General features: G+C 48.4%; 1 protein-coding gene across 3 annotated transcripts in view; it reads left to right on the forward strand.

Moving 5' to 3' along the window:
- PFKFB1 (6-phosphofructo-2-kinase/fructose-2,6-biphosphatase 1) overlaps window positions 1-21,744 on the forward strand; it is a 50,953-nt gene that overhangs the window by 384 nt on the left and 28,825 nt on the right. The window contains exons 1-3 of one of the 3 annotated variants that reach the window (XM_083158780.1): window positions 7,589-7,884; window positions 11,068-11,193; window positions 13,629-13,725. In XM_083158780.1, coding sequence (XP_083014906.1) covers window positions 7,734-7,884; window positions 11,068-11,193; window positions 13,629-13,725 — 374 coding nt within the window. In that variant the 5' untranslated portion in view covers window positions 7,589-7,733. Of the gene's footprint in view, window positions 1-7,588; window positions 7,885-11,067; window positions 11,194-13,628; window positions 13,726-21,744 lie in introns of those variants that run through there. The other 2 variants (XM_083158779.1, XM_083158781.1) reach the window with 2 other exon arrangements.

Here is a 21,744-nt window from a genome sequence, read left to right on the forward strand (position 1 = left end):
CTAAGTTAAAAAGAATAAACAAAAACATATACATTGTGTGTGTGTGTGTGTGTGTGTGTGTGTTTTTAAGACCTTTTGGTTTATGTATTGTTGGTTTGTTTGTGTGTGTGTGTGTGTGTGTGTGTTGAGATGTCCGGTTGGCTGTCCGCAAACTCTCTATACCTTTTTTTAAATGCCCTTTCCATCTGGCAATAAAGTCATTATTTGTTGGGTGAAATCCATATACATGAGTTTTTTACTTTATTGCAGCGGTTCCCAAACTTTTCTTCTCTCCCGTACCCCGTGATTAGGCTTTTCATTTATGAGTACCCCCTCCTCTCAATTTGAAATATGCATAGTACTTTTACGAGTGCAGTGGAAGTGGGTGGTATGTGTGTACTGTCACCTGTAGGATTGCTGCTGCTGCTTCCTCCACATGTTCCAGCGCAGGGCAGGTGATGGGCAGGATTCTCTAATAATCCCCGCAGCACATCGCCGGCACTCGCAGTGTTAATAATCGCATATGCAGTAACATATGTGAATATTAACGCAAAAGCGATGGCCGGCGATGTGCTGCGGGTTCCCATTCCCTCCCTGAACCCTTACCCGGCTGTGTGAAGGCTCCTTATTCTCCTCCTTGCACCCGGAAGCTGTGCAGGGAGGAGGAGATCACTGGTCCGGGCAGCACAGCAGGAGGCTGCCCGGACATAGGGGTGGGAGGGCATCGCGGGGCGGCGAGGGACGCGAAAGGAAGCCCATAGGCTTCCATGGGGTTACGCCATGTAGAACTGGCGTGACCCCCCCCCCCCCCCCGCAGCGAAGCCCCAGCGGTGAGGCTTTGCTGCTTATGAAAATGCGGTAAAAACCCAGAAAACTGGGTTTTTATGGCATTTTTAGTTTGGAGAATCTCGCCTTATGTCTGAGGGCAGTGTGGGTAGCTCCCAGTGGATTGCTGGTTGGGCAAAAGCACATAGATGGATCCAGAAGTGACACAACATGGTTAGTCTCCATGGCAACAGGAGACTTCTTCCGCCATTACCAATATTATTTTCAAGTACCCCCAACCGGTCTGCAGAGTTCCACCAGTACACACATCTTGGGAACCGCTGCTTTATTGTAACCAAGTTGTTGCACTGTGAAGCTGTTACATTTTTGTGCCACAGTCCATTAAAATGTATCAATTATAAAACTGCACAACATGACCGGCAATGTTTTCAGGTTATCTCTTAAAATCGCCATCCCCCCAATGGGGCGCAAGCATGACTGAGACGTTTGCATGCCCCATTCTTGCCAATGCATGCCCCTTTCTCGCCAATGGACACGCAAGTGTGTGAGATGCTCGCACGTCCACATCTGCCGTGTCGGCATCTGCCAGATACCAGTAGATGGCGCACTGGCGGCAACAAAAAGGATAGCCCCATCTTTATATAGTCCAAATTGAAGAGAAGATTACACTGAATTGAACCGTGTGTACACAGCATGAGTGTAATCTACTGCAATAGCTACACTCCTAAAGTCAGATTGGTTCTGTGCACTCGCATCATCATCGTGGCAAAATGCCAAATTTATCAGGAACTAAACCGACAGATCCATCAGGAAGTTTTATTGAACTATGTTGACTTGCTGACCTCTTGGCAGTTGCATTGGTTATCTCTGCACTGAGAGCATATCTAATACAGGAATAAAGGGGCCTACACATGTAGAGATTTGCTGAGCTTGCCGAGCAATGCTAGATCGTTCAGAAAGCCATCTTGTAAATAGGTCAGCGCCATCGACCCAAATGTTTTTTTTTTTTTTTTTTTTTTTTTTTTGTCACCAGGATCCTTATTTTAGTGTTCTCTGCTGATGTAGCCATACACTTGGCCGAGGTATCTGACGCAATACCTCAGCAATGAGCCACTGGGCTCTCAAGTGCCTAGATCACATCGAAATCTAGATACATTGCTAGATACACTGTATGTGGTCCTGCGATGCCATTTATCACCCAGGGATATAATGTATCCTTATTGCAGCAGTGACAATCTCTGGATCCAATATCATATGTCAATTGTATAAGGTGTATACGGTAGATCGTAATGAGGTATATGGGGAAGGTTTGTCCTTAGATAAATTGGGGTTATGTTGAGCATATATCCTAAAGTAGAGTGCCTAAATCAACCAGATTAAAAGTCCATCAATTCCAGATCAGTCTGTGCTCTCTACGGGGCCCATTTTTTTTTTTACAGATTACATATTTAATGTGATGTTGGTGGAATGTTACTGCCCAGGAGAGCATTGCGATATGCGATCCGATCGGTGGCATGCATCATACCTCCCCACTGCGCCGCAGCTTCTATTATTGCAGGCAGAGGGGCTGGGGGCATGGCCAGCAGCTCACAGAGCCACTGGCCATGCCCCCACAGCGGCAAAAAAAATGGGGTGTGGCCTTGCGGGAGCGTTGCTAGTATAGTCCATGCCCCCTTGCCACTATTTCACGCTCCCAAAATTCTGGACACGCCCCGGAGGTGCTCAGTGTCCCGCCTCCCATTAGCCCAATGTTGGGAGGCATGCATACATAAGGAAAAGGGTCCCGTCCCTGGGTTATGCTCTGCCGGCTGCCGCGGGTGCTGCACATGCGCAGTAAGCCAGACCGCACATGCACAGTGGCCACTTCAGGGGAACCTTCTGACTGGCCAGCAATGCGGTGTTGGCCATAGGCTGTGATGGGCTACTACCAGTTTCAAATGGCTGTAGCTGCAGAGGCCAATATCTATATTGGTAAATTGGGCAGCATTGTGTTACCAATAAATAACTATGTGTGCGGCAATGGAGGGGTCCCTCCTTCATACATATGGTGGTACCTAATATTTGCGGCTAACCCAAAAACTTGTGCTTTTGGGGATATAGCTGCAAATATTCTTTGAAAAACTGACCCCTACAGCACTTTAACGTGTTCTGATATTCAAGTAGCAGGGAAAGCGTTAAAAAAAAAAAGTGTGTATGTTTGTGTGTGGCTAGTAAGGGAATGTGTGTTGCAATCAGGGGTCAGAGGTCTTGTGCAATGAACACCTTGTTCTGCACTCTGTCTGTGAGGGGGCTGTAGAGAAGCCTTAATGTGCTCTCTGCTGCCCTCTACTGAGCAAGAAGTTGTTTTGGTTTGTTTTTATTACTCAGGGGCCTATTCCTAATCCTTTAACTCCCACAACCTCACTTCTAAATGAGTCAAATTCCTATTTCTAGCAGGGGTTAAAGTGAGGGGGAACTGGGTGGAACTAAGTTCTACCACCTCTAATGGTAGGGGGAACTGAGTTCCACCTCCACCACAGCCCTGAACAGTAATTCCAACAGAAAATCCTGTCCCATCGGCTTCTTCTTCTGGCACGGCGTGCATAATGTAAATTTAAGATGAACAACTGTGGACATTATGTGTATAAGGGGAATTACTGTGTGATTTAATATGAATCAAGGGCACTACATGCAGTGTAATATGTATACGATTGTGCTACCATGTATGGTGGGACCATTATCCCTTTATGGGTGGTAGGGCACAATTCCCTAGCACGGTTCTAGGCTCTGCCTAATGGGGGGGGGGGGGGTGTCGGTGTTAGGGGAGCGGAGTTCCACCACCACTCCTGGACCACTTTAAGCCCTGATTTCTAGGTTATGGACCCATTCATTCACAATGTAACGCAGGAGATACCCTGTGAAACCATGGGGTATCAGTTGATTTACTGACGGACACAATACCGACCCTGTGAAACCATGGGGTATCAGTTGATTTACTGACGGACACAATACCGACCCTGTGAAACCATGGGGTATCAGTTGATTTACTGACGGACACAATACCGACCGTCATAATCCCAACACCCATTGACTGTCAATCAAAATAATGACATTCATTATGCCGTCATGGTGAAAATACCGACATTTAAAATGCTGACAGGTCAAAATGTCATCATGAGTTTTAAAGGGATTTTTGTAAAAAATAAAATAAAAAAAATGCCTACATACTTTACCAGCCCAGTGGCGCTGGAGAGAGAATATAATATTGTGCCAAGCACCGTGCCAGAAGAATGGCTCGTGCAGCAAGCCATGCTGTACACTTAGACGGTGTCCATGTCGACCTATGTAGATATAGACACACACATGTCGACCTATGTAGATATAGACACACACACAAATAAAAAAAACCTGATTTAGACATTTTGACCTGTCGGTATTTTGATTGTTGGTCAATGGGTGTTGGGATTATGATATTCAGTACCTACCCTCCTGGAATGGCCAGGGGGGTCCCGAAAATCAGGTCCCCCTCTCGGGCATTCCCAGAAGGGTGGGCAAGCCTCCTTCATTTAGCCCCCACATGCCCTCCCCCTGAGGGGGCGTGGCTAAAATGAAGCGAAGTGTGTAATTTAGTATCACCCCTCCCCAAAAAGCTGCAAATCACAGCATTTACTGTAATGGGGAAGGGGCTTAATGTCAAGCTCCGTCCCCAGAAAAGCTGCAGAGCGTCTCATCTCTGGGCTCCTCCTATTCCGTCAAAAAACAGTGCATGTGTCATCCAGTGCATCCAGCTCACGAGTGTGGCATCAGTCAGGAAATCATACTGTCTGAACCTGTTTCAAATCTGAATTGACAATTAGAAAGGATGGCATTCATCAAGTTCTGAAATCTATATAATTTTTCAGAACTCTGTAGTGTCGCTGTACCACATCCTGAGACGTCCTACTGCAACCGAATAACTACTTGCTCTACCGAAACCTAATGGGGAAAAAAGAGAGGGGGATAGCAGTGCTCTAGGGATTTTGTCCCAGAAAAAATAAAATTGGATGATCTTTACAAGAATTTATTATCACACAAGGTTAATACAGATCATAAAACCATATAGGGTAAAATCAATAATATGAAACAATGCCTATACCCACGATTGGTCAACAGAATGAAGGGAGAGTCCGTTCCTATTCGGCCCAAACTTTGTAGATAGGATTTTATAGTTACCACTCCTGGTTAAGCTTAATTGCTTCTGTAGACAAATCAAAGGTGCCAGGAGCGGCGAAACGCTGCTATCCCCCTCTCTTTTTTTTTTTTCCATTTCTATTGTACAGGTCTCACTAACCTGTTCTTCTAGCAGCTGCTGAGTTTGCAACCTATACCTAGCGCTCCCCCTAGTTTCTTCACTTGCACAGGGTTGATACTAGATCCCCTTCGTCTACCGAAACCTACCGTAGTTTACGCACATGTTTTCAAAGCTGATAATTAAGATACATAGGCTGGTTTCACACACTCCGGCTCCTGTCGGACGGTGAAATTCCGCACGGCCAGGGAGCCGTGCCGCACACATTAGTTGTGAATGGACACTGTTGTGTCCATTCACACGGATCATGGCCGTCCCGGCCATTCCCTCCATGATAAACTAATGTGTGCGGCACGGCTCCCTGGCCGTGCGGGATTTCATCGTCCGGCAGGAGCCGGAGTGTGTGAAACCGGCCATACACTTAACTCCCTGACAGTGGCCCCGCACACCCTGCACCCATTTAACTATACTTACTGCTCCGTCAGTCTGGGCGCTTTTTGCAGAGCTGCAAAAAACACTGAGAAAATGGCCGCGGCCACAGCAGAGCAGTCCCGGGGAGGGTCATATTCCTGAAGAATTCCCTAAAAGAATGAGATGTGGCCCGTGGCCAATCATGAAAATAATAAAAATATTAAATAATGTTTAACTATTACTATTTCAGAATTTGTAATGGCGTTAATCCTATATTTTATGTTCAACATTCACCATGTACTACAAAATATTTGGAAATATTAATACTTCGAATTGAGATTATGGGGTTTTATTTACTAAGCCTTCAATGGAGCTAAAGTAGGCTGCTACAAAGTGCCAGCAAATCTGTGAGAGTTAGATGGGGACCTGATGTTCAGTCCTCTCTAATCTGCTGTCTGGGGTTAATGTTCATTAATTATTACCAGTGTGTTAGTTTTGTTTATATTGTAGGAATTTATTTACTGAGAGGGTCATAATGAAAGCAGGAGACCTTATAATGAAGGCATAAGGACGAGAATACATGTATATAATGTGTATATGTTTGAAAAAACTCCTTCCATTTTGTTTATAAACTGACAATTTCAGTAATTTTTGGAAAAAGCCGTGTTTAATATTGCTCCTTTGTGATTCACCAATAATGTGTAGTAGATCTTTGGTTCCCATTAGGGATGGACATCGCAATGTTTCTTAATCATCGATGTTTGTTTTTTGATGGTAGTACTTTTACCATTCCATGGCGGCATTCTGATGTTTGCTGCCATCAAATGGTAAACATTTGATGGTGATTTGACTGCCGCCAGTCCTTCCACTGACTGACTGACGGGTGGATGGTTGGCGGAGGTGGCTGTGAAAAGCAGCTGTGTGCTGACCATGATTCAATGGATCCGCCCCCCGGCTGGCCATGCTGCAGTGATTCTGCGCATACATGGCCATGCTGAAGATATTTGTGCATGCGCAAATGATCATTTTTTTGCTATCAATTTTTTTTGGATGCGATGATCAGTTACCATCACATCAAAAGATTTGATGGCGGAAGCACATGCAATGTCCATCCCTAGTAGCAGATGTAGCAGAGAATGATGTGATCTCTCAAAGGTCCTGGCAGCAGCATTGCTGGCCCATTCCTATAGTGTCCTATTCGGTTCTAGATGCTGTGCAGAAGAGCTTGCAATCCCTGGAGGCTGTGCTGCAAGAACTGTGTATCCCTGGGTGTGGATTTCGAGGACTACAATGTCTAGTTGAACAGTTAGTACCCCTGCTGCCCATACACTTATGCGATTGGATGCAACGCGACATTGCAGTGCGATCGCATATTATGGTGTAAAAAGTGCCCCCTTTCAGCACCCAATTTCTCATGCCACCTTGGGCGGCGGAGTAGCATAGCGCTGTGAAGGAGCGCTAGCGGCAGCAGATTTTTTTTTTTTAAAAGCACTGGCCGGCTCTCTGATTGGCTGAGCTCTCTCAGCCAATCAGAGGGCCGCCCAGTGTTTTAAACCATTTTTTTTTCCAAATTCTGCCAGCGCACTTTCACAGCACTAAACTACCCAGATGGGCGCTGCCGGTCCATCCAGTCCCCACTCTCCAAACCCTACGCCGCCTAGAGCATTTCCTCCGCCCCCCCCCCCCACCTGTGGATTGCATTACAGCGATCGCATGTGGTAAAAAACCACATGCAAACGCTCCTGCAAATCGATAGATATTATGTGCAGCACATACTATCATTCTACGGGACAGTCGATCGGCGCATCACATCGCATGGTCCCTAAAATGTGCATACTATCATTCGATTTATCAAACAGATGTGGCCGAAATTAAATGATTGCATGCAATATCTCATAAGTGCATGGGCTACAGTGTAGTGCATATCCTTGCATGGCTGCTACTGCTGTCGACCTTTTATCAACGTCGACCTTTTATCAACGTCGACCTTTTGCATGTCGATCTATCAACCTAATACCAGAACCCCATCCTGGCTGTGTGCAGGATAGAGTTGTGGCATTGATTGTTTGTGTTGTGCCTGACTGAGGCTACCTCCTCCTCCCCTTTCCCACACTTGGCCCCTCCCGCCCTGGCTGGCTGTGTATCTGTCTGGCAGCGACAGGAGGAGGAGGAGGCGGCGGGTAGCACGCACACAGCTGGGAGCCCCGCACCGAGCAGCCAGCAGCAACAGCACGCGCTGACCCACACACCGGCCACGGCAGAGTCAGGTGACCCACGGGTCAGCCCGGCCATGCAGCAGGAGCAAGCAGCAGCAGAGCCCACCAGCGGCAGGACGCAGAGGCAGCAGATGGCGGAGCGACTGAGGGAGCTGACCCAGACCCGGCTGCAGAAGCTATGGATCCCGCACCAGCACTGCGAGCGGCTGCAGCAGCGGAGGGGATGTGAGTGCGGGCATAGGGGGCTGAGTATGATGCCATAGCTGTTTGTCCAGCTGGGGGGTATGATGCCATAGCTGCCTGCCTAGCTGGATGGGCATCCTGTTAGAGAGTGGGTATTAAGCCATAGCTGCCTGACCAGCTAGGATGATGCACCCTGGCCATGACCAGTTGGGGGGCACCCTGGCAGAGGGGGTATTAAGCCATAGCTGCCTGACCATGAGCCGCTGGGGTGCACCCTGGCATATTAAGCCATAGCTTCCTGACTAGCTGGATGGGCACCCTGTCATAGGGGGGCATTAAGCCATAGCTGCCTAGCTGGAGGGGCATTCTGTCATAGGGGGGTATTAAGCCATAGCTGCCTGTACAGCTGTATGTGCTTATCTTTTGCAATTGCACTCAGGGGGATCCAATTGTTCCATTGTTTGTACGGGCTGGTGACTAGTGTCTGTAATAGACTGTTATCTACCTAGAATCTCCTGTAATTGATCTGGAGGTCGTGCTTTTAGCCATGTGGCTCCAACTCTATAGGGGTGTACACATGGAGCGATTTTTGCTAGTCCATTTGACTAAACGCACCAGCGATTTTTGAATATACGAGAATTAACATACTTGGTTGGTACTCCTTGCAGATTGCCTAGTGAATATCTCCCTCAGCAGTGAATAGCAGTGAATAGCAGCGATTTTGACTAGACAGCAAGCGATCTAGTCAAAATATTCTTGCCTGGCAACTCCTTTTTTTTTTTTTTTTTTTTTTTTTTTTACTAGGCGATATTATAGGGAGATTTGTCTAACCTTGACAGAGATCTTTACTAACCTTCTACGCAATTTTGACTATGTAGTCAAAATCGTTTAGAAGGATCGCTCAGTGTGTACACCCCTTATGGAACTCACTTCCCCGCACAGTTCGAGGGGCCCCCAATCTAGAATCTTTCAAAAAGATTCAAGACATTCCTGTTTACCCACGCATTTCCTTAATTGCCTTAAGTATTGTTTATGAATAGCTTTTCTGTACTTCATTGTTCCTGTACTGTATTACATTAATTCTATCTTTTTAAGCGACTTGAGTCCTACTGGAGAAAGAGAGCGATATAAATAAAATAATTATTAGAATTATATTCATACTTAATAATAATAATAATAAATATCTCGCACTGATTCAAAGTAAAATCATCAACCGCTATAGAGACTTCAAATTGTATACCAGCATGAAAGGTGGTCTCATAGAGCAGACATTGGCATGTATTCAATGCCGGTGCGAGCGGCCGGCGAGGGGGTTAAACTGCGAGTATAGCAGAAAACCAGTGATCCTCGCAGTTTAACCCCCGCGCCGGCCGCTTGCACTATGCAACGTTCAGGGGGAATCCGCGCAGTCACAGAACTGCGAGGATTCCCCTAAACTGTGAGAGCCGCGGCTATTGCAGCAAACTCGCTGTAATTAGCCTCGATTCTCGCAGCTTTTGGAGGCACATTCGCAAATTCCCCCTCGCTCAAAAAACGGAGCGAGGGGGAATTTGCGTATGAGGGGGGTCAGTTGAATACTGACAGGGTGAGCGGTGACTGCGAGCAAAAAGTCCTGCTCGCAGTCACCGCTCGCCCGCGGCATTGAATATATGCCATTGTGTATGATAAATTTAGTGCATTGAGATTTTATTATTCCACATAACGTGTGAGAAATCCTGGGCGTTCTACTCCGTGCAATGTATATACAGTATCTTGGATTTTATGAGATTTCCAGGAACTTTTCGGCATCACAGCTGATAAGGGACTATGGTGCTACAGTAGCTGCTTTATCTTCTTCTGCCTTCCATTTCGGCAGCAAATGCAAACAGAGGGATCTTCATGCTCCTAATTCTTTAAATACCTGCTAGTTTCATAACCTTGTTTGATTAATTATTAACTTTTACAGAGGGCGACATGTATTTTGCTGAAACACATCCCTGTAATGTACTTAGTGCGCATTACACTTTATGACCTACTTTGAATAATTCATGACCTTATTCGGCACTACAGATGCCGTGAACAGAAGGCCAATCAATTCCTGCTCTCTGCCCGTTGTGATTGAATAATCTGTCACTTTAAAGGGTTATATTTTTATCTCCTAACATTACCGGAAGCTGACGAGGACCTGCAATTTGTAAATCTAAAATCCTACGGAGGATTTCAGCTCCAACCATCTAGTACGCCAGCAGGCCAGGTTTGCTGAATTTCTTTAGTCGTTAATCTATGTTGGTGGGCAATAAATGATCCCACTTGTTTCCACAGACGGGGTAGATGTATGAAGCAGTGATAAAGTGCCTGGTACTTGATCACCAGCCAATCAGCTCATATCTGCCTTTTTTAAACCCAGCCTGTAACTTAACAGTCATGAGCTAATTGGCTGGTGATAAAGTACCAGGCACTTTATCACTTCTCCTCCCTTATCACTGCTTCATACATCTATCCCACAGAAATCTGCCAAACGTCACTGGTTGGTGCTACTGGTAGACCTGAACTACTCAGCCAGAGCCAGGAAATATGCATTTGAATATGCCGATCCTTCCCAGGCTACTCCCGTTTCCAGGAACATTGGTCAGCTCTGCCCACAAACACCAGCAGCCTATCCAGCTGCAGCTTTGTGGGAACTTCATGCGAGGATACAGGACCTGTAGTTGCACATGTGCACTCACGTAGATATATGTAATCCGTCCCTTGGGTCAAGGTTTGTAGCTCATTCCTCTGACCAGATTCACTTGACTACATTTTACTCAAGTATTTGAGATAAAGACATATTAAGTATTTTACTTTTTCAGAAACATTGATTTGTGATCGCAGACCTTTTACTATTATGGGAATATAAAATAAAAAGTCTTTAATATGTTAAAGGAATGTACGACTTCATCCTCCTATATTGTACTCCAACGAGCATGACGCTAGTGCATGGCTGGCCAACCTGCGTCACTACAGCTATTGTGAAACTACACATCCCAGCATGTCTTGCCACTGTTTTAGCATTCCCTAATAGCAAAAATGTGGAACGGCATGCTGGGACTTGTAGTTTCATAAGTTGGGCCAGGCCTGCTAGGGCATACAAGACTTGCTATAAACTTGAGCATTGACGTGAGATAAGAAATGGTGTCTGCCTCCAGCTTCTCAGGCTACGTCCTCCGTTCTGTGCAAGTGGATACATCTATTTTATTTGTATTGCAGCTTCCATACCCCAGTTCACCAACTCCCCCACAATGATCATTATGGTTGGGCTGCCCGCACGTGGGAAGACTTACATCTCCAAGAAGCTTACACGCTACCTCAACTGGATTGGAACTCCAACTAAAGGTAAGGAAGTGTTCCCTCTGTGGACCAAAGTTGCTATGAAAACCTATTATAAACTGACAGTACACCACATGCAATCCGTGCTAACAGGTCATTCCTGGAGATTCCTAAACCACCAAACTAAGGGGCTATGTACTAACACGTGAAGAGAGATAAAGTACCAGCCAATCAGCTTCTAACTAACATGTTACAGGTTGTGTTTGAAAAATGACTGGTGCTGGTTGGCTGGTAGTTTATCGCTCTCCCCTTTATCTCTCTCATTGGCTTAGTAAATAAGGGGTAGCTGTATAAAGCAGTGAAGGGAGGAGAAGTGGCCCATGGCAACCAATCAGCTGCTGTGTGCTTTTGTTATGCAAATTATAGATCTTACTTTAGTGCTGATTGGTTGCCATGGGTCATTTCTCATCTGGCTCACTTCTCCCTTATCACTGCTTCATACATCTACCCCTAAATTCCTTGGATGGGTGAGAGGTCTGCTAAGGTTGTCTTGCCGGGTGATGGAGGGATGCCCCAATGCGGCAGGGCAGGTTGTGTTTCTTTTACGTCTCATCACTGATACTTTATGGCTTTAAAAATAAATTAAAATCTGTACCCTGTTTTAACAGATGCAACATTACATAGCATGGTCGTTGTGATGCTGAGATGTAATCTGGCATAACTGTTATCACTATTTCTGTATTTTCCTCTGTAAATGCATCTTAACCCCTTCAGTGGTGTGTTTTTTTTTTTAAGGTAGCGCTCCCCACTGGGCGTGGTTTTTTTTTTTTTTTTAGGGGAGTGCTACCTACAAAAAAAAGTGTATGGTCCAGGCAGCGCCGCTGAACACTCTCAGCCACTGCCTGGCCCTGCGAGCCGGCGCTGCACCAGGCAACCCGGTGTGTCAGTAGCCGGCGCCACAGGCTGTAATACAACAGCCAGGGGGGCGGGCCGAGGAGAAGGTGCAGCGGAGGGGAGGGAGTGCTAAACAGTGGCAATCCCAAGAATTTCCTGGGCTTTCCAGTCTGGGCACTGAAGCATAGCCTGGAAAATTCTTGGGATTACCACTGAAGGGTTTAAAGTTAGTATATTTCACTATGGGCCTAATTGTGTGTACACACTTGTACAATGTGCATGAGATTTTGACTATATAGTCAAAATCTCATCTGTATCTCATGCAGATCACATAGGTTTTAACCCTTGCGATCCCGATTTGTGCGCTCCCGTATCGCAGCCAGAAAGTCTTGGCTGCATTGACTATATAGTGCAGATCTACACTATATAGTCTATATTGTATATATTGTATGCAGATAGTCTAAATTGTACAAGTGTGTACACACCATTATTCACCTTTTGTTAACAAAGCAAAAAAGCTTTAAAATGGGCAAAACCATGCTGCACTGCAGGTGGGGCAGATGTAACGTGTGCAGAGAGAACTAGATTTGGGTGGGGTATGTTCAAATTGAAGTCTAAATTGCAGTATAAAAATAAAGCTTCCCAACAGCAGGGATGGGGAACCTTTGGCTCTCCCGCTGTTGCTAAACTACACATCCCAGCATGCACTGCTACACTTTTGCTATTTGGCCATGCTAAAACTAGCAAAGCATACTGGGATGTGTAGTTTCACAGCTGGAGGGTTGAAGGTTCTCCAACCCTGGTCTACAGGCTACATGCAAAAGCAGTCGGTATTTACCCTGCACAAAAACAATAGAAATGTATTTGCTCCCCTTTTACAGCAGCATGATTTGTTCCAAACAAAAAAATGACTTTCTTTTTGGCTTTACTGACTGGTGCTGTATTTTAAATCTTTTTTTTTTTTTTTTTTTTTTTAACTTCAGTAAATTTTTATTGAGTTAAATTTCAAAAGGATAGCTATGTTATTGACTATTGCCGCATTATTTGGATTTGGATTGATGATGTATTATGCACTAACCGTTACCCCCTGTTCCCCTCCCCCCCCCCCTCCTCTCTTCTTTTATGTTCTGTATGTTCCCCTCCCCTTTTTTCGTTTCTGTATCCTTTTGATATTTTAAATCTTTTGAACTCTATCTGACATGTCTCTCTGTGCAACATTGAGCTGTCCCAGAATTTGCACAAGTCAGTCCATAGATAGACCTGAGGGGTCAAACAAGTGCTTCAGTTACGTTGCAGACTTGGCATAGAAGGACACCAATACTCCTTTATAGACCATATTCCCCTGTGTCCCAACTCCTCTGCCGGTTGAGTTGATGCGGCAGGTCTTAGGGTTATGCAGCCAAAGTTTGTTCTCCTTTTAGGGATAAATAACACTTTCCCTTGACTGAACTTTGTACTGCAGGGAGTTTGCTGTGCACACGATTGTGTTCTTCTTGTGTTTGCAAGCTGTAAAACGGGATTATTATAGTGCGTAATTAGACCTGACATAAATGCAATGTTTACTGCTGACATTCAGTATAACACGTGTTTTCTTGCATTCTGCTCAGTGTTTAATGTGGGACAGTATCGCCGGGAGGCTGTGCAGATATACAAAAACTATGAGTTCTTCCGCTCTGACAACCAGGAAGCCATGAAGATCCGGAAGTGAGTTTGTCCACTCCTGTAATGGAATGTTTCTAACTGATCTTTGCTGTTCATTTTTACATATATGTTGTGTTATGTGGTTCGATATATCCTTCATATATTTGTTTCTTATAATGTGGGCATCTGTGCTGTATAGGGTGCAAGGGCCTTGAAGAATTGGTGGAGGGCATGACCTGGGGGATGTAACATAAAGCAGAATCCGTAAACTGGGCATTACCTAGTGCAGTCCTGGCCAAACTGTGGCCCTCCAGCTGTTGTGAAACTACACATCCCAGCATGCCTTGCCATAGTTTTAGCATTCCCTAATAGCAAAATTGTGGCAAGGCATGATGGGACTTGTAGTTTCACAACAGCTGGCGGGCCATAGTTTTGTCATGCGTGCCCTTGTGGAATCTATCCGCTCCAAGAAACACAATGGCAGTGCCTGTACCAAGCCGTCCTATGTACAGAATTGCTTTGAAAGGAGGAGGGATACTCTAAAACACTAGTCCTATTCATCCATAATGCCAGACCCCCTAGAGCAGGGGTAGGCAATAAGTGGCTCTCCAGCTGTACATCCCAAAATTACACATCCCAGCACCCCCGTAGGCCAATTTTAGCATTTGCAATGAACAAAACCGTGGCAGGACCCGCTCGTTCCCCACCACTGTCCATGGGGATGTCAGGCAGAGCCTGGTGGTGCCCCCTTCAGGCAACACCTAGTAACAGCTCTGGGGTAATAGGTGTCAAAGCTTTGAAGGGGAGATGTACTAAGCCTTGCCCTGTGATAAAATGGAGAGAGTTATGGGGACATTTAGTAAAATGGGAGTTCTATTTTTACATAGGATGTTGCTATGGGCAACCAATCAGAATCTACTTCTTATATAGTAAGCACTATCTAGAAGAGAATATATAGTATCTGATTGGTTGCCCATAGCAATACCCTATTTGAAATAGACCGGCCATCATAGTTAATTTCGCCCTTTAATGTGGAGAGAGAGCGAGTACCATCCAATCGACTTCTAGCAAATAACAGGAGCTGATTGGTTGGTAGATTCTGGCTCTCCAAGCTTTCATACGTTTCGCCCATAATGTGGTAGCAAAATAAACCTATGGGCTTCTCTCCGCAGCACTGTCAGAGGGATTTGACACCGATTCCTGCATGCGCAGAGGGACTCCAGGTGACCGACCCAGAAGTTCTGGTTTGGCGGCAATAGTATTTATGCTATGAGCAGCGGGATGTACTGCCACTGCTTGGTATCTCTGAGATCTTTCACAATATGTCACCTGATATCGGTGTTCCGTCCCTGGGGAGGAGTCTCACAATACATGTCACCTTATAACAATGCTCCGTCCCTGGGGAGGAGACCTTCCCCATTTCTTCCCACTTGAAGGAATGGGAAATATCCATTGGTCGGCCGCAGTAGGGCATACACTGCCTGTTGCTTCCAACTGGAGACTTAGAAATATTGCGTCTGATGGACAGCCTGGATAATCGTAGCTTGTAAGCACATAGGGCGAGATTCAGCAAGCTAAAAATGCAGTAAAAACCCAGTTTTCGGGGGTTTTACCGCATTTTCATATGCAGCAGAGCCCCATTGCTGGGGCTTCGCTGCGGGGGGTTACGCCAGTTCCTATTTGGCGTAACCCCATGGAAGCCTATGGGCGTCCCCCGCCGCCCTGCGCGCCCCCAGCTGATCTACGCCGCACCCCCTCACCTGTGCCCGGGCAGCCTCCTGCTGTGCTGCCCGGACCAGTGATTTCCTCCTGCCTGCACCACTTCTGAGTGCAGGGAGGAGGAACCGGAGCCCTTACAGCTGTGTAAGGGTTCCGGCAGGGAGGGCCCGTTGCACATCACTGTGCATCGCTTTTGCTTTAATAATCGCATGTGTTACTGCATATGCGATTATTAACTATGCGAATGCCGGCGATGTGCGTTGGGGATTATTGCTGAATCTCGCCCTTAGTGTTCCCACTAGGCTGTTTTAGCTGGTTATTTCCTTCATGCCATTGGTGGCCACTGGGACAGTGGGAAGGGGGCGGAGCCATGGCGACAGGCACCAAGTAGCTAACACTTTAGTGGGGCAGCCCAGGCCCCTCCTTCCCCACACTCCATCCTAGGTCAGTTTTTTCTTGGTGCCTAGGAGCACAGGCACGTTTTTAGGTAGCTGCTGCAGTGTTCTGCAGCGTTTTTTAAAAAAGGAACATTTTTTTTTTTTTTTTTACACTTGCGGTGAGCAAGCCGGGTGGACCACCCAGGCTGCTCACCTGCTCCGGAGCCAGCTCGTCGTGAACTGCCACGGACCTGCAGGCTGGGTCCCAGCACAGAGGGACCGTGTGCCACGGAGCAGGTAAGCCGCACTTCCCCCCTCCCTCCCCGCAGCACGCAGCGGTATCGCGGCTGGGGGAGACGCGAGACAGAGAGGCTTCCCGATGGAAGCTTGACTCGCTCTGTCTCGCAATGGCGCTACTAGGCGTCTTGATAGTAGATGCCGGAGGGAGGGAGCCCAGCGCACTTAGCCGCCGGGGGTTGGTGCACTCCCGGCGGTTTCCTGGCAGTGACACTCGGTCCCCACAGGGGAAACCGAGGCCACTAGACCACTAGGGCTATTGTTGTAGCGGTGGGGGCCGCCATATTTTTCTCAGCCCTGGCAAGGTTCCAGGAGGGGGGGAGGTCCCTCACCTCCTCCCCGCCCAATCCCCGGCAGGGAGCCTCTATATGAGTTCCCGCCGGGGACTGCCAGCGTCCTGTCCTGATGGAGGCTTGACTCTGTCACACATCGGTGCAGAGAGAGCAGCAGGAAGCAGCTTTTGTGTGGACACTGTGGCACCCTTCCTTCCCCGGTCTCCAGACGGGTCAGGTTGTACTGCATTGACACTGCACCCTTGAGGTGTTCAGTGCTGTGTTTTCACACCCCTCTCTATATAGGGGTTTTCTGTGCAAATCTCTCTATTCACTCTGTCTCTTGTATTGAAGTGGGATAGAGCATAGCCATGACTTCTAAGTCAGGCTCAAAGTCCGCAAGACCCTCGCGGTCAGGGGACGCTCCTGCCCTGAGGGCTTTTAAGTGTGTTAGGTGCAAGGAGAATTTTTCTTCCACCTCGGCAGACCATGGGGGTGTGTGTACACGCTGTAATGGTGGGGACTCTGTGGATTCGGCCCCATCACAGGCATCCCATTCCGGGGAACCGGGTTGGGCGCAGGCCCTGACGGCAGCCATGAGGGACCTTGCTGGACAGCTAGCCGCTTCCCGTTCACACCCTCAGCCCCCACCAGTGTTGAGTCAGCCTTCACAGGTGACTCCTCCACCAGCTCAACCGGCTCCGCTCACGCAGTCCCAGCCTCAGTTGCTGACGCTTGCGCCTGAGCCAGTTTGGGTACAGGGCCTTTCTTCCTCAGTGCAGGGACTGGTTCAGGTTTCTTCCTCTCTACAGAACCTGCTGGGTGCCGCTAGCAAGCGCAAGAACCCCAGAGCCCGCACCCAGAGAGCTGACTCTACGGGGACGGATACTTCAGGGGACGACCAGGCTGACACAGATGACCCTGTTGACCCGGATGACCCTGACGACCCTGACGAGGAGGCTACATCCCAGGACGAGGTTATGACTCAGTCCAGGGTAGATGCGCTGGTGAAGGCGGTCCGCTCTTGCTTAAACATACAAGAGCCAGACCAGCCCCCTGCGGAGGAGGCACCCTCTTTTAAGCGCAAGAAGAGGGATCCGGCTGTTTTCCCATCTTCAACGCAGCTGGAGGGAGACCTGGCAAAGGCCTGGGGTGAAATGTAATAGGATGAGAGATTCAGAAAGTGAGAGATTTGGTAAGAAATCTCCAGTTTTTTTAAAGTGGCAATCATTTACACAGCAAAATCACACTGGTTTTGCTGTGTAAATGATTGCCACTTTAAAAAAACTGGAGATTTCTTACCAAATCTCTCACTTTCTGAATCTCTCATCCTATTACATTTCACCCCCGGTCTTCTCCTAATAAGAAATTTACAATTTCTAAAAGGATGGTTTCTTCTTATCCCTTTCCGGCAGACGGGCGCACGAAATGGGAATGCCCGCCTCAGGTGGATTCCCACATAGCCCGGCTGGTAAAGGCTACTACCTTGCCTATTCCCACTGTGGCGGCTCTAAAGGACCCCACTGATAGAAAGATGGAACATGTCTTAAGTCTATCTTTACTCATGCGGGTACGCTTAATAGGCCAGCTTTGGCTTCGGCCTGGGTGGCTAGGGCGGTAGGCAAATGGGCAGATATGTTGACGGAGAACATTACGTCAGGCATACGCAGGTCGGAGCTGCTGGTGGACCATATCAGAGAAGCCTCCATGTATTTGGGCGAGGCGGCCCTGGACACGGCTACGTTAGCCTCTAGGATCTCGGCGTCTTCGGTTGCAGCCAGAAGAGCCTTGTGGCTCCGCACTTGGAATGCGGATGCAGAGTCCAAAAAGGCCCTGGAGGCCCTTCCTTTTGTGGGCGATATGCTTTTCGGTCCGGAGCTGGACAAGATTGTGACTACGGTAGCCACTTCCAAGACAGCCTTCCTCCCGTCGGCACCCTCTAAGCCGAAGCAGTCCTTTCGTTCCTTTCGGCCGCAGGGAAAGCCGAGGGGACAATCTTCAACAAGAAGCCGTCCTCCCAGGAGGGAGTCGTTTGGTAAGAACAGACAGTCCCAGTCTGGCAAACGTCAGCCTCCTAAGGCCCCTGAGAAGGCCTCCCAATGACTTGGGGACCCCTCAGGTCGACTCCCTGCCGGTAGGGGCTCGCCTCCTCCATTTTGCCAACAGGTGGAGGGAGACGACATCGGACAATTGGATTTTGAGTATAGTGTCGGAAGGATACTATCTCTCCTTCGACAGGCGTCCGCCGACCCGATTCTTTATCACGGGGCGCCCGGCCTGTCCTCTGAAGGCGGAGGCTCTCAACGCCTCCGTTCAGACTCTTCTCCAGTCTCAGGTGATAGAAGTGGTTCCTCCTCAGCAGAGGGGTCACGGCTATTACTCCAATTTATTCCTGATCGGGAAGCCGGATGGTTCATTCCGACCAATCCTGAATCTCAAGGATCTCAATTGTTACTTGAACATTCCGCGGTTTCGCATGGAGTCCCTTCGGTCCATTATACAAGCAATGGAGCCGGGGGATTTCATGGTATCTCTGGACATCAGAGATGCATACCTGCATGTTCCGATACATCCGGATCACCGCAAGTACCTCCGGTTTGCAACCAAGGATCTTCGTGTCCAATTTCGGGCTCTACCCTTCGGAATCTCTACAGCACCAAGAGTCTTTACGAAGGTGATGGGAGTTATGGCAGCCTTCCTTCACCTCCAAGGAGTGCGGATTCTGCCTTATCTGGACGACCTTCTGATTCTGGGACAGTCCAGAGAACTACTGCTGCAACACCTAGGCATTACGCTGGACCTGCTCCAGGCTCACGGTTGGCTAGTGAACTGGCGCAAGTCCAGCCTGGAACCCTCCCAGGAGATGATACATCTGGGAGCGCGTCTGGATTCCCAGGCCCAGAGGGTCTATCTTCCAGACAAGAAGCGGCTGGCTTTGCAGGCCCTTTTACGAGGGTTTCTCAAGCACAGGAGAGTCTCTCTTCATCTGTGTATGAAGATTTTGGGCAAGATGGTCTCGTGCTTCGAGATGGTGGAATTTGCCCAATTTCACTCTCGACCGTTGCAGCACCAGATCCTCAAGTATTGGAACCGTTCACCACAGGCTCTGAAGAGGCAGGAGGTAGTACTCTCTCAAGAGGTTTGACTATCGTTGCTCTGGTGGCTCAAGCCATGTCACCTGTCCAGGGGACGGCCCTTCCTAGTCTCGGACTGGGTACTCTTGACGACAGATGCCAGCCTCAGGGGCTGGGGAGCGGTGGTGGAGGACCGATCCTACCAGGGAGTTTGGTCCCACCAGGAGTCGCGGTTGCCGATCAATATTCTAGAGCTCAGGGCGATCTACTTAGCCCTTCTCCAGGCGGCCCCCCTGATTTGCTCTCGTGCAGTCAAGGTACAGACGGACAACGCCACGGCGGTGGCGTACATCAATCACCAGGGGGGAACTCGGAGCAGAGCAGCCTTTCTGGAGGTACAGCCAATTCTTCGATGGGCAGAACGTCACCTTTTGGCATTGTCGGCAGTGTACATTCCCGGTGTCGAAAACTGGGAAGCAGACTTTCTGAGCCGCCAAGAGATCCACTCCGGAGAATGGTCTCTTCATCCAGAGGTGTTTCACTCTCTAACCCTTCGTTGGGGAAGGCCTCAGATAGACCTCCTGGCATCCCGGTGGAATCACAAGTTGCCTTGCTACGGGTCCAGGACTCGGGATCCAGGCGCATTTCTGGTCGACGCTCTGTCGGCACCTTGGCCGTTCGATCTGGCGTACGCCTTCCCGCCTGTGGCTCTTCTTCCTCGGTTCCTAAGAAGACTCAAGCGGGAACGGGTAAGGGTAATCCTGGTGGCCCCAAACTGGCCACGCAGGGCCTGGTATGCCGATCTCCTGCTCATGGCGGAGGAACCTCAGTGGCGGTTACCTCTCCGGCCAGACCTTCTGTCTCAGGGACCCTGTCAACATCCCAACCTAGCTCGTCTCGGTTTGACGGCTTGGCTCTTGGTGGTATCCAGGTTTCACGTAAACCAGGAAATCGTGGTTCCTGCTTTCCAGGATTCAAGAGGTGGAGGGGCTCTTGATGTGGTTCGGGCCCTTCGCATCTATGTGGATAGGACCAGGGAGATTAGAAGAACAGAAGCTTTGTTTGTTCTTTATGATCATCAGAAGCGGGGTTGGCCCGCATCGAAACAGTCCATTGCCAGGTGGTTGCGGCTTACGGTTCAGCAGGCATACCTCCTGGCGAATAGGCCGGCGCCAGCAGGGCTAACGGCCCATTCCACTCGCTCGGTAGGATCATCGTGGGCTGCGGCTTCCGGAGTCTCCGCAGAGCAGCTGTGCCGCGCAGCCACATGGTCTTCCATGCACACTTTTATACGCCACTACAGGTTTGATACTTTCGCCGAGGTCGACTCTGCGTTCGGCCATGGCGTTCTTTCTGCAGCTCAGGAGCGTTCTCTCCCGTGAGGGGACAGCGGTGGGACGTCCCACTGTCCCAGTGGCCACCAATGGCATGAAGAAAATAAGGAGATTTTTGTCCTTACCTGGAAAATCCTTATTTCTGAATCCTTTGGTGGACACTGGGCGCCCGCCCAGACGCCCCTGATCGGCTGATGGGTTGGTTTTAGGGAATGCTCTTGTTCATGGTAATACAAGATCTCTCTTTTTCTTTCTTTCATTCTCTCCTTTCCTGTGCTCCTGAGTCCGGTGGTAGTCTAAACTGACCTAGGATGGAGTGTGGGGAAGGAGGGGCCTGGGCTGCCCCACTAAAGTGTTAGCTACTTGGTGCCTGTCGCCATGGCTCCGCCCCCTTCCCACTGTCCCAGTGTCCACCAAAGGATTCAGAAATAAGGATTTTCCAGGTAAGGACAAAAATCCCCTTTTTAAAGAGCAAAATGTGCCCTGCTAAAACAGCCTGCTGCCTGATTTGGTCTACAGCATGATGGTCGACAGTCATTAGGTCGACATGGTTTTAGGTCGATATGGGAAAAGGTCGACATGGTTCTATGTCGTTAGTTCGACAAAGTCTAGGTCGACAGTCAAAAGATCGACATTGGGTTTCTCAGTTTTTTGTGCCGACGGGCGGTATTTCATGCCCTACCATCCACTAGGGCGTGGTGGAACAATCAAATAGTGTAGCGAGGCATGGTGCCCGACACATTGCGAGCGATGCAAGTGGATGCGGTGCACTTGAAACTGTGTCCATGTCGACTGTGTTGACATTTCAAAAAACAGTGAAAAACCCCATGTCGGCCTTTTGATTGTCGAACTAATGACCTTTCGACCTTTTCCCATGTCGACCTAATGACTGTCTACCATCATGCTGTAGACCAGCGGTAGCCAACCCTAGCCTACGAGAGCTACCAACAGTTCACATTTTCCAGATAACCTAGCTGCTGCACTCATTAATAACTGACACGTTTTAAAA

The sequence above is a fragment of the Crinia signifera genome, chromosome 9 (assembly GCF_055691185.1).
Source record: "Crinia signifera chromosome 9, ASM5569118v1, whole genome shotgun sequence".
In the NCBI taxonomy this organism is placed as follows: domain Eukaryota; kingdom Metazoa; phylum Chordata; class Amphibia; order Anura; family Myobatrachidae; genus Crinia; species Crinia signifera.